Genomic DNA, 13,284 nt, shown 5'->3' on the forward strand with positions numbered 1-13,284 from the left:
TGAGAAAACAAAGAATCCTTCTGATATTAGTAAAATGCATCATTTACCGTCAGAAGAACTGCTCTTTTACCCATCCCTTCGGAAACATTTTCAGGCAATAGCACCTGCACTGTTGCCATATTTTTGCACACTCCAGCGAACAAGGGCTATTCAGAGTCTGGACAAACTCAACAAGTGGTCCTTCCCGTCAAATGCTGAAGGATTAAAAAAAGAAGGCAGGCAAGCAAGAGACAGGAGAAGCGACCTGCTGGTTCAGTTCAGGAGACGGGTGTCTGCGGTAGTTTACAGCAAAGGGACTCCTCCCAGCAGGCCCATCCAATCTTGCTGCTCAGGTGGAGAACGTGAGTCACTCACATCTCGTCCAAACCGTGCCGGGCTTGTTGACACAGGCCTGCTGAGCTCTCGGACCAGGAAGGTCCCCTGGGCCTCTACAGGGCAGGCCACTCTACTGGACTGACCATCTCCCCAGCCACAATCTGTCTCATGCAGATAAACTCGGACAGGCCTCCGGGGGAGATGGCCAGTAGTGCCCCGAGCCTGTCACCTTGGTTGTTTCCAGCCCTGGGGGGAGTATCACCCTGCTTTGCTCAGGCCAAACACCATGCCAAAGTTCTCACACCCACTGGGCACCAGCGTCCTCTGAAGTGCTGGGAGGGGTCAGCCTCTGGCCCCCTGAGAGCTTACGATCCAGTGTGTCCAGCACAGAACAGGTGGAGCAGCTAGAGGAAAGAGCTGGTCCACAGACCATCCAGCCTGTGCTGAGCACGGCGGGAGGCACGCTCCCTAGATTCTCTCTCTGCCGTCCACACACGCTGAGTGACTGAAGCAACACCCACCTCCGTCCCCCGAGATCCCAATGGTGTTGGTGCCTAATGCGCACGTATCTGACCAAGACACAAAGAAATACCCCACCCACCTCCCACCTAAAACCACCACCGCCGCCGTTGCCAGCCAGGCTCAGGGCAGCCTTTTTATCTGCAAGGAGACAGAGGAGGGTGCAGGACACTCTGCAGAGAAGGGGGACAGGCAGAGTCACACGCACCATGTACCCCTGTCCCCGGATGCTCTTAAGTAGAAAAACTCGGTGACAACCCTCAAAGTGACCAGCTTTCCTGTCACCTCCCCTCCACCCCTAACCACCCTGCACTCAACACATTCTGGATACAATGTCTATTTCTTCCCGCCTCCTCCTGCCTGAACCTGAGTCCCCATGATCCACAAGATCCTTCCTCAAGGAAGCCCGGCTCAAGTTCAACTGACCTGCAGCGTTTTTTGTGTTTTTTTTTTGCGGGGTTGGGGGGTGCGTAGGGCAACGCCTTACCTCCCCTCAGAGCTCCTGCGTTTATCATTCCTGATCTTGCGTGTGTTTTCTCATTCTCACCCCTCTGGAGCACCGATGGAAAACGCATCCGGGGATGGGGTGAGGGGAAAGGCAGTCCAGTCCTGTTCTGTCCCCGATCCTCAGGAAAACTACCCAATTCCTCGGGTCAGAGTTTAACTTTTACTAACAGGCTAAGAGAAGATAATGACTGACTCTTATTTCACAAAGATCCTATGTAAAAAAATTAGATGTGTGTTGGTTGGTTTGAAAATGTATCAAGGTTACAGCACCTGGCATGCGGTAGGCACCCAGTAATTACTTATGGAGTCAGTAAAAATGGAAATGTGTTAGATGATATTTTGATAGGATGCATGGTTCAGGGGAAGCATACTGATCATGGCCTGCTAGTCACGCCAGCACGTGGACAGTCTGCTCTCAAGCGACTGAGAACACGCTTTCCAACCCATCTGCACACCATTCTCACACCAGCATCTCCTACATGCACATGAGCATGCTTCGCTCTTGGCTCCGCAGCTGACTAAACAGTCAGTCTTCTTGACTTTTAAAAGATGTTTCTATAACCCATGTCATGGCCAAACACAGGACATATAAGGATAAGAAATAGAACAGAGCATGGTTGGGTACGGAAAAATTGCTATTTACTGGTTTTCAGGAAGCATCTCTCTTCACTATAGTCACATGTTCCTAACTCTTAAGGTCAACACTAGTAGAGCACTTCATAGGACTGGGGGTGGGGGGATTGGGGGGGATGGGTACAGTACTGGTTTCTCCAAAGTCTTACATGCAGCTATGGCGGGCAGTTTCCCCAGGCCAAGCCTAGGAGGACACAGGGAACAGGGAACATAGGATATGACCGTAGACATGACCACCTTCCAGCCCTGAAGCCATTTATACCTAGAAATACATATGGTAGAATGAAACAGGTAATGACCATGACAACAATGCTTCCCATATGAGTAATATCTCATATTGTCCCAAACACTTTTATATGTATCATTTAACCTGACTGCTATATCAACCCTGTGAGATGGCCTGGGTAGCTTACCTCCATCTTCAGACTGGGAAACTAAACTTCATAGAGTTTAAGGGACTTGCTTAGTGCCACAATGGCGGGTCTGAGCCAGGACTCAAACCCCTGGGCTTCGAGCCTCGGTGCTTTTCCTGCTACGCCACGTGATGATCACCTCCCCCACCATCCACACCACGTGCCCCTTCTGCCACTCCAGTCCCATGGCACACCATGGGTAAAAGCCACACTTAGTTTTAATCGTGGTGCCAAGCTGTGGTCTGCTAAACCCTCCCAGCCGGCTTTCACAGCTTTCTTTATGAACCGTGGTGCCCAAGGTATTTGCACCAATTTGTTCCAAGAGGGCAGTCTGTCGGAAAATTTGCTTTCTGAAGCTTCACGTCCCTGAAACACCATCTGCCCCAACCCGCCTGTGGTTTACCACGACTCCCAGCATCATTACAGCTTCTCAGCTAAATATCACAGGATTAGCCAAGTCTACGGGGATGGAAGACAGCTGGTTGGAGAAATTCAGTCAAACCTAACACAGCTGGCTTGCCAGCTAGATCGAAAAGCTCAAGCTGTGTGATTGTGGGCAACTTGACACTTTTTTTTCACTGTTAGAAAGGTTATATCAAACGAGACAGGGTTTGGGAAAGTAGTTTTGCAAACCATAAAGTATTATATAAGATTTTGTTACCACTATTCCATTTCCCACATGTGTGTGATCTGCTTTGTCCATTATCTGTGGAAATCATGTCCTGTGGTGACTCAGAACGCTGCTGTTGCCGTGCCCTGTCTCCAGATGGCAAGTCTCAGGTGACGAGGTCCCAGCTTGAACCTGCTCTGGGCTTCAGATAGGACAGCTGTGTCTGGGAGGACACCAGCCAGAAGCTATTTGCATGAGGAACTGAGATGCCTCCTGGGGAGAAGCTCATACCAAAGGAAGGAGGAGTCTGGCGGGCAGACCCTGAGGCAGGGATAAGTCCTGCCTTTGTGGTTAGTGGGGGGGGGGGGGGGGGGGGAGGGATTGTTAACCCCTACGGTGCCTGATGCCTAGTTAGCTAGTTAGGTTTCTCTCCCTGTGCAACCTCTCCTGTGATCTACGGAGAGCAAGGTGGGGGGCTGGGTGTTGCTGGGAACAGTGAGAAATAAAATGGAAAGCTCTGTTTTCCTAAAACTCTCCAGGGTTTAGGGGCACACTGACGGGGTACACTGACGGGGCTCCCCATGCCCTCGCCACCCAACACTTTACGACAGGCTCCCTGAGGTTGTAACAGCTCAATGCTCTGTGTTCAGAATCATACGTGGATTTAGGGCACTTTGCAGGAGCTGAGGTCCTAAGTGAGTAGGTGGAAGAAGAGCCAGTGAATTTTGAATTTTAGGGTTAAAATGCTCGAAATAGGGAGTTCCTGGCGGTCCCGTGCATCCACTGCAGAGGGCAGGGGTTCAATCTCTGGCTGGGGAACTAAGATCCCACAAGCCGCGTGGTGCGGCCAAAGAAATAAAAAATAAAAATAAAATGCTTGAAATATAGTTACAGGCTGGATGATCTTGACTGATCTAACACTAGTTTCACCTGCTGGCATCTCAGAGGTCAATGTTGTTTCCAAAGAGCAAATACAGTGAGAGGTTCTTTGAAAAGATATTTTGTGAGTATCTATTATGTGCCTGGCCCTGTCTAGGCTCTGCAGATACAAAAAGCAGGGCAGACATTGTGTCTGCTCCTGCAGATCTTACAGTCTGGTGAAGAAGGCAAGCAGCAACCTCATCATAAATGCCAATTCACAGGCAGTCTATATAGAGCAGCAAATTCAAAGAAAGATCAATAATGAGCCCAGGAACAAGGATCATCCTTAAAGATAAACCTACTTCCCCAGTTTGGTCCAAGATCAAGCCTGTCCTCAACCACACCATTAATCAACTAGCGTAAGAAGGGTACGCCAGGGTCCAGCTCAGGCTCTGAAACACATTCAAATACTAGCTGCAACCCTGGACAAGTCACTTCTCTGACCTTCTGCTTCCACAACTGTAAAATGTGGCAAAGAATACCTGCTCTCCTTGCCTGAATCAAGGAAGCAAGTGTGAACTTGCTTGCAAGCATGAACTTCACAGCATCCCGACATACTTCTGCCTCTTCCCTTTTTTCCCAGCTGAGGAAAGACCTAAATCCAGGTCTCCATCTGAGCTCCCGGTTTCATCTCCCACCTCCCCAGGAAGGTTCACCCCTCAGTCATCTGCTCTTCATCCCACATCTTTAACTCTCTATTGGGTCTTGCCAATTAGCACTTCAACAAGTGCAAATCTCTAAAACAACCACCTACACAAAAACCTTCCTCATCTCTACATCACCATCATCTCTACATCATCATCCTTCCACAACTGTTACTCAGTCTTCTCCCCACTACCCGACATTCTGGAACAGATGTTTACATCGTGTCTTCTCTCCTGTTTCCTGCACTGTGGTTTCTGGCCCCACTACTCCGCAGAACCCGTTCTGCCCAAAGACCCCCGGGAACTTCAGTGTTGCTACACACAGTATACACTTTACACCCAATGGTCCTTATTTCACACGACCTCTCTGCTGATTTTGACAAAGGTGACCACTGCCCCTTCCTGAAACACTCTTTCCTTGTTTACACCGCACCTTACTGGTCCTCCCTAATGCCCAATCTTTCTTGGTTTCCTTCACAGATCCTTCTACCTGGCCCTGTAGACTGAGTAGTCCGGGCCTTTTCTCAGGTGTCTGCTCTTCTTTTATTTATTTAATTATTTTTTGCGGTACGTGGGCCTCTCACTGTTGTGGCCTCTCCCGTTGCAGAGCACAGGCTCCGGACGCGCAGGCCCAGCGGCCACGGCTCACGGGTCCAGCCACTTCACGGCATGTGGGATCTTCCCGGACCGGGGCACAAACCTGCGTCCCCTGCATCGGCAGGCGGACTCTCAACCACTGTGCCACCAGGGAAGCCCCTGCTCTTCTTACTTGATACCCACCCAGGTAATCTCATCCATTTCTATGGCATGAGCTGCCACTAATATGGGGTGACTCCCAAACTCCTTCCTTTACCCAGACAGCTCTCCTGTGTCAGATACATCTGAGTGTGCTTTCTGCACACCTGCACCTGGATGTCCCAGGGCACCTTAAACACAACAAAATCATCATTTTCATCTCCTTATCCTCCCCACTCCACCAGAAAAAAAACGCAGACCTCCTCCTATTCCTTTTCAATTTCTTATCACTATCCATGCAATTGCCTAAGACAAAACACTGGAAATCATCCAGGGAAATTTTAAGGATTTGAGTTCAGGGTGGTCTCAATGGAACCCCAAAGGACATGGGCCAAACGGGAGGCCCTGGTCCACTGAAAGACAACCCTTCAAGCCCATTGCTCTCATTGGCTCTCCCAGGATGAGGATAACCTAGAAAGAGATTTTAGTCAGGATACCTGGGTCAAGAGTCAGCCCCACCCCTTCCTCCAAATGCCGAGAGAGGCTAGCCTGAAACTTTGAGAGGCCCAGGTCGGTTGTTCAATGTTAACAACTCTTCCCTCCAACCTTCAAATGGGAAGCAACTATTGCCACCCTGTGGCCAAGTGGAGGCACTACGGCTCCTTTACGAGGCCAAAGGTTGGCCAAGTAGAGACTCCTTAGGAGATGAAGCCCAAAATTTAGTGTTATAAAAAGGAATTTTGATATTTTTAGGTTTGGCAATACTGGTTTAAATTTAATCGGGATCCATCAAGTGGCTTAGTATCTGGGGTTATCATGTGGTCTAGAATGGTGGGGAAAATGAACCAGTGGCATTGAGGAGACCCTCTTTTACCTGAGGCTCCTATTCTGAAGACTGAAGCACATTTTCCGGTTGGATTCATCAAAAGCTAACATTAGTGTCAGCTGGCAGAGCCACTTCTGATTCCCACGCATCTCTATCCCATAGCTAATGGCTCTCTGAATCAATCCCTTGGACAGCTGGTGGCTTTATTTGTTTCTGGGGATAATATAACAACAGTAGCCATTTAGCTATGTCATAGGGACCAATGAGCCACTTTGAGCTTGGAGGGAGGTGGGCACTGCTGAGATACAAGGTGCACTGAAACGCAGCTGAACTGTACTGCTCACTGGGGGAGTCATCCAAAATAATATCAGGGAAAGCCATTAAAGACTGGAAGTGTGTTCCTGATATCCACCGAGTGAGAGGAGGCAGGCCTACATTCAGTTACTAACGGAACCCACTGTGAGAGCGGGCTGAAGCCCCACTATGAGAAAACCAGGTTTCAGAACAGTCGCTGAGATCACACACAGCTAATAAATAGTATGGTTAAGATTCAACCCGTGACCACCTAGAGGGGTGGGGTAGGGAGGGTGGGAGGGAGACGCAAGAGGGAGGAGACATGGGGATATATGTATATGTATAGCTGATTCACTTTGTTATAAAGCAGAAACTAACACACCATTGTAAAGCAATTATACTCCAATAAAGATGTATTTAAAAAAAAAAAAGACTCAACCCCGCTTTTCCTTACCATCAAAGCGTGTTTTCTTCTCTATAAAACAAGTTGGTGCCTGTTTGTCTTTACTTTATATTTTTGTTTTGCTTTGGGTTAAGAATTTACACATTTGATGACCATCCTTTAATAATATAGTCTCTCTCTTTTTTTTTTTTTGCGGTACACGGGCCTCTCACTGTTGTGGCCTCTCCCGTTGCGGAGCACAGGCTCTGAGGCCACGGCTCACGGGCCCAGCCGCTCCGTGGCATGCAGGATCCTCCCGGACCAGGGCACGAACCCGTGTCCCCTGCATTGGCAGGCGGACTCTCAACCACTGCGCCACCAGGGAAGCCCTATAGTCTCTCTTTTTCCCCAGACAGAAGATGAGCACAAATCACAACTCTCCATTAATTACTTAATGGTTAGCAATTCTCATGCTAGAAGATGTTTCTCATACAAATTTTTAAACTCCATGGTTATTTTCTCTACACTATATGCAAAGCTATGTAAAATCAGTTAATTTGGGGGCAAAGTATGATTAATCCTCACAATGTTTATAACATCATCAAAAATCTTTACAATTGTAATTAAAGGAATACATTTATTTATGAAGTTTCAAAAAAAGAAAAAAATAGAATTTACACATGTGAAAGATGCTCCTTACCAAGTCATGTTTAACATACCTACGGAGAAGTGAAAAATAACCTCCAACCTCTTAGGATGTTTTGGGCAAATGTTTCCTCCCCAGGGACCACTTAGAGCAGGTCAACCAGAAGTCTGGCTTAACAACGAGTGACTTAACAACCAGGAGGCTGCGTACCAGGTTTCAGGAATCCTCTATTGCCTCAAGTCTAGTTGGCCCCCTGCTGGTTTCATTCCATAACTGCAAAAAGCCTTTCCCATTTCTCAATAGGCCCCTGTACAGAAGGTTCAAACCTTGCACCCTGGTGATCAGTCATAGTCAAAGTAAATAGACCTTTTGCCAAGCACATTATCACTGAGTTCCTGGCAAAAACCTCTAGGTAGATTTTTTGAAACACAGAACAGAAATGGAATATTTTCCTTGAACTGAAAGGAATAGAGTCTCAAAAGATCCAGAAGTCAAATAGAATTTATGTACTTATTGCTGCCAGATATACTTATTTTTTAAATATTTATTCAAATATACATTCATTCTTCAAATATTTACCAAGTGCCTACTATGTGTCTGGGTATAAAGCAGTAAATAAAATAGCTATTGCCTCATGGAACTGCCGTTCCAGTGGGGAGACGGACAATAAATAAGCAAGGAAACAAACATTCATTATAAATTTTTAAAATGCTATAAAGTTTTAAAAAAACAAAAGGGCTCTGTGGCAGAGAAGGGGGGCCACTCAGAGAAGCTGGGTAGGCCTCTCTGAGCAGATGACTTTGAAGCCGAGCCCTGCAGAGGAGGACAGGTATACGCAGAGTGGAAAGAACAGGTGAGAGCCTGGAGGAGGGAAGACACTGGTGTGGGTGTGGGGCTGCAGGGAGGTTGGGAGGGATGAAGGCAGAGTGCAGGTGAAACGGGCAAGGAAGTTGTTGGCCTTCACAAGCACAGCCTAAAAGGCATCTCAACATTAACCTGTGCAGGGCTTCCCTGGTGGTGCAGTGGTTAAGAATCCGCCTGCCAATGCAGGGAACACGGTTTCAATCCCTGGTCCAGGAAGATCCCACATGCCGCGAAGCAACTAAGCCCGTGCACCACAACTACTGAGCCTGTTCTCTAAAGCCCGCAAGCCACAACTACTGAGCCCGTGTGCCACAACTAATGAAGCCCATGCGCCTAGAGCCCGTGCTCCACAACAAGAGAAGCCACCGCAATGAGAAGCCCGCGCACCGCAATGAAGAGTAGCCCCCGCTCGCTTCAAGCCCGCGCACAGCAATGAAGACCCAACGCAGCCAAAAATAAGAAACAAAAAAAAACAAAGAAAGTTCCTTTCCAGGATATCATGCCAATATCCTGGCGTCACCCCTGGCTCCTCTCTGTTTTTCAGTTCCTACCTCTAACCCACTGGCAAATCCTATTGGCTCCAACTTCAAATATATCCATCCTCCGACCATGCCTCGCCACTTCTCTAGCTGCCATGCTAGTACACCCCTCACCTGGATTATTACCTTAGTCTCCTAACTCATCTCCCCCATTGCAGTCCTCCCTCCCTACAGAGTATTTTCAAGACAGCAGTTGGAGTGGTCCTTTTCAAAGGAAGGCTGATCACATCACTGTCCAAAGTCTCCAGCGGCTTCAGATACACGCTCAAAGGAAAAGCCAAAGCCGCTGTAGGACTGTAAGACCCTATGACATGATCTGTCCCCACACACCACCTCCCACCTCCCCTTCCTGCCCTTACCCCAGTCTCATCTCTTCCTGCGCTCCTGAGTCCTGGGCTACAGCCATACTAGCCTCCTTGCTCTAACCTTATGGCTTTCGCATTTGCAGCCCTCTCCACCTAGAAGGACATGGATCACACAGCTGACTCTCTCAACTCTTATTTTTGCCTGTCTTCCCAGTGAGGAGTCCCCTGCCCCTATTTTGTTTCCTCCATCCCCCTCTTCTGCTTTATATTTTTATAGCACTTATGACCATTTGGCTTATTACATATTTTACTCATTTCTTTATGTAATGACTCTATCTCCCCTGTCCTGCCAATCTTTCAGGTTCATGTTCATTTCTTCAGTACCTAAAACAGTGCCTAGCATTCAAAAAATGCTTGTTGACTTGACAAATGAGTGGTGAGAACAGCGGGCTACAATGGACTAGGAGAGGACAGGAGGTGAGGAAGTACATTAGCATGTGTGGAAAGGTTGCTGTGGAAGAAAAATGGTAGAGTAACTCGAAGGGATATGGGATCAAAGGAGGAAATTTTTTTTTAGTGGGATATATGACCCCAGTGACCTAATAGTAATTTACACTGATACTACATCCTATTTTAAAAGGAGAGTTTATTATGCTATGTTTGAGAGCTTATATACATCTTCAATAGTGAGATTAATCTAAGGATTATACAACTAATTAATCAGAGTAGACACAATAAGAGGAAATTGTCTTCCATGTGCCACTTATTAGACAATGAACAGCGCTGCATGCAAAGAATTGAAGAGTCCAGTAATTGTCACCTAAAATGACAATGATGAGTCATTTAGAAATGATTTCATGGTAGAATAGTTGGAGTATGCTAAAACTTTACTTTTGTTTCTCTGAACTGGAATATTACCTGCTTGCAGGTGAATAAATTTAAATCCTACCCCCAAGCTAAATGGAAGCTTCAAGAAGTAATTCACTCAAGGTCACATTACTGATAAATGATGGAGCTGCCGGTTAAATCCAGATATCTTTGGGAACAGTTTATGTTAAATGTGCATTAAAATTCACACCAGAATATATGTATGTATGTGTGTGTGTGTGTGTATATATATATATCGTATTCTTTCTATAAAAATTAGAAAGAAAAACTTTCTAACTTGGTCCTTCATAACAAAATACTAAAATAAATGTTGAAGGGATATGGAAGATACCCCATGTATCTGTCAGACCCCTGGGAATTAGCATGAATGAATGTCAGCAGAGACAATGCAAATAAACGGATGAGTTGAAACAATCCTACACTCACATGAGAAAATATTAGACCACCCAATAAATTAAATGCCAAACTCCAGGACAGGGAAAAATCCCAGGCTTATTTTGTTTCCCTGTTAGCTTGCACCCAGCTGGCAGAATTCTAAGATGACCCCCAAGATTCCCACCTACCGGTGTACATGCCCTGCATAATCCTCTGCCTTTGAGTGTGGGTAGGACCTGTGGGCTATCACTCCCTTGATAAATGACAAAAGTAATGAGATAGTCACTCCTATAATTATATTGTATTATGATTAGCAGACTAAAGGGATATTCTCCCTCCAGATTTGAGGAAGTAAGCTGCCATGTTGTGAGAGGGTCAGTGGCTTACAACCAACCTGAGAGTGGCCTCTGAGAGCTGAAAGGGACCCTGCTGACAGCCAGCAAGAGAAAGGGGACTTTGATCCCACAACAGCAAAAAACTGAATTCTGCCAACAACCTAGATGAGTTTGGAAGAGGACCCCAAGCTCCAGCCAAGACTGCATCTCCTGTCAACACTGTGATTTCAGCCTGATGAGACTGAGCAGGGGGCCCAGCTAACCCAAGCCTGACTCCTGACCAAAGGAAACTGTGAGCTGATCAATGGGTGTTGTGTTAAGCTGCTAAACGTGTGGTAATAGAAAACCAAAACACAAGCCGATATTCATCCCTTCCACAGACACTGAGGAGACCCAGCATGGTTATGACGTCACATTACCCCAAGGGTAATAATGAAAGCAGTTTTTAATTCTGAATTGTTCTAATCCATGCTCTTTCACACCTCCAATGCCTTTTCACTTGACATTACCTGATGAATTCCTATTCAAACTACAAAACCCAGGTCAAATGTTGCTTCTTCAAAACAGCATTTCCTTACAGACACCCCCATCCCCTCCCAAGCAGAATAAATTACTGTGTTCTTTACTTCCATGGCAGCAGCTTGCCTGTCCATCTATCAAAACACTGGCCATGATACACTGTAATAACTTCTCCCGGCTCCCACCCCACAAGACTGAGAAACTTTTAGGGCAGAGCTGCCTCAGTCTCCTGCACGGTGGCCGGCACAGAGCCGGTGCTGAACAGCTGGCTACTGAGTAAAGGAGGCTGTGGATACACATAGGCTGTTGATGCCCAGGGAGTTGCTGTTTCTTTTCCACACAGATGATCAGGCCTCCAGTATTAATGGAAACCTAGAAAGCCATCTCCATGACAACAGCTGGGTGACTAATCAAGCACTTTTACTGGTCAAAAGGGCAGATATTTACTGTCTTGAAAGAGCTGGTCTGAAATGGGTAGGTGTACTTGAAGCCAGAGTTGGTAGCAGACGCTGGAAAGGATTTAGATTCACCCCAGAAGGGGTGGTGCGAAGCTCTGTCTGATTTGTTCTGCCTCAAGCCCTGTGCTAGATTTGCATGCTTCTGATTCAAATCATCTGTGTTAATCCATTCCTGAAATCAAATGTCAGCCTAAATAGACAACAACTCCACAGAGTTAGTTTTACTCAATGGTTTAAAACTATGGGTAACAAGACAGAAATGAGAATCATATATCAACAATATCCATGGCATTCCCAGGACCCCCAAAGCAGATAGCTGTTTTAGGAAATTATAGACTCAGACAAAATTATACAAAATCATTGCACAGGAAATAGTATTTTCTGGGTGTGTGTTTTGACAAAACTCAGAGAAAGAACTCATGTTTTTCCTTAGGACCCACTCCTGTGGGCAAACACTTGAAGTGCTCTTTTGTGTTCAGACTAAATTGACCATGCTACTGCTTTAGGGCTCCACCTCGGTGGAGAAAGAGAGCATTCAGAATCAGAGGGATACAAAGCAAGGCATGGAAATAAGGCACCTGCTCTTAAGAGCTGCTCATCACCACCTCATAAGAGCGAGATTCCAATTCTCTCTATAAGTAAATCACTAAAAAAAAAAAGTATCACTTTCTAATAAAAGTATTACAATCATATTGCCAGAAACTTAGAGGAATTCAGGTGGGAAATGGTCTTATCACCCTAAAACAGTTAAATTAACATCTGTTATATTAAAAAACTTTTTTTAAAGTTATTGACATAAACTCTTAACATCAGTACCTCTTTTGGCTCCCTTGGGCTTATCTGACATCATCCCTAAGAATCAAATCAGATCTTTTAGGTCCTATATTTTGAAGATCTTTTACAAATACTGGCTGGCAGTGGCTCAGAGGCAGCCAGCTGGGGACACAATTTCCCAAAGATCAGTTTGGGAGAAGACATGGGGTCTGGGTTCTAATCTTTTTTTAGTGATAATGCTAGATGCTCCTTCATTCACTTACTAAATATTAATGTACCAGATTTTGTGCTAGATGCTAGGGCTACAGCTGTGAATTAGATAAGGTCCCTGCCCTCACAGGACTTATATTCTCATGTGTATGTATGTATCTATATACTGTGTAGCATAAGAAGAAAGGGAAAACAGAAGGAGGAAGTAGAGTTTCTTCAATATGCATTAATTATTTTACTGCTAATGGAAACTGCAAACTGGCAGAACACAGTAAATACCTTCGATGCTCTGTGGGCCCACAAGGTTCATGGCCTGGTGAGCTGGATACTCTACCCGTGGCCTGGCAATGCCCAGCTGCTCCATCACACCATGGAGCAGCCTCTGGATATCTGTTTCTGAGACCCGGTCAGGGGTTCTCGGGCTATAAGCAGCTGTTGCAGTCCATCCAAATGTCAGCCAAAACACTAGGCCAGACAGCATGGTAGAAACCATCCTGGCAACCATTTTTAACCTGCAGAAAAAAGACCAAACATATATCGATTGGCCACAACTGGCAATTGTGATGATGTAA

The 13,284-nt window shown here is 46.2% G+C and overlaps 1 protein-coding gene across 2 annotated transcripts in view; it reads right to left on the bottom strand.

Moving 5' to 3' along the window:
* The window catches only part of SCG5 (secretogranin V), a 53,678-nt gene that overhangs the window by 38,811 nt on the left and 1,583 nt on the right, over window positions 1-13,284 (bottom strand). For both annotated transcript variants that reach the window (XM_067742352.1, XM_067742344.1), the window contains exon 2: window positions 12,992-13,224. In XM_067742352.1, the coding sequence (XP_067598453.1) occupies window positions 12,992-13,217 (226 nt within the window). In that variant the 5' untranslated portion in view covers window positions 13,218-13,224. The remainder of the gene's footprint in view (window positions 1-12,991; window positions 13,225-13,284) is intronic.

The sequence above is a fragment of the Pseudorca crassidens genome, chromosome 1 (assembly GCF_039906515.1).
Source record: "Pseudorca crassidens isolate mPseCra1 chromosome 1, mPseCra1.hap1, whole genome shotgun sequence".
NCBI classification, from domain to species: Eukaryota; Metazoa; Chordata; class Mammalia; order Artiodactyla; family Delphinidae; genus Pseudorca; species Pseudorca crassidens.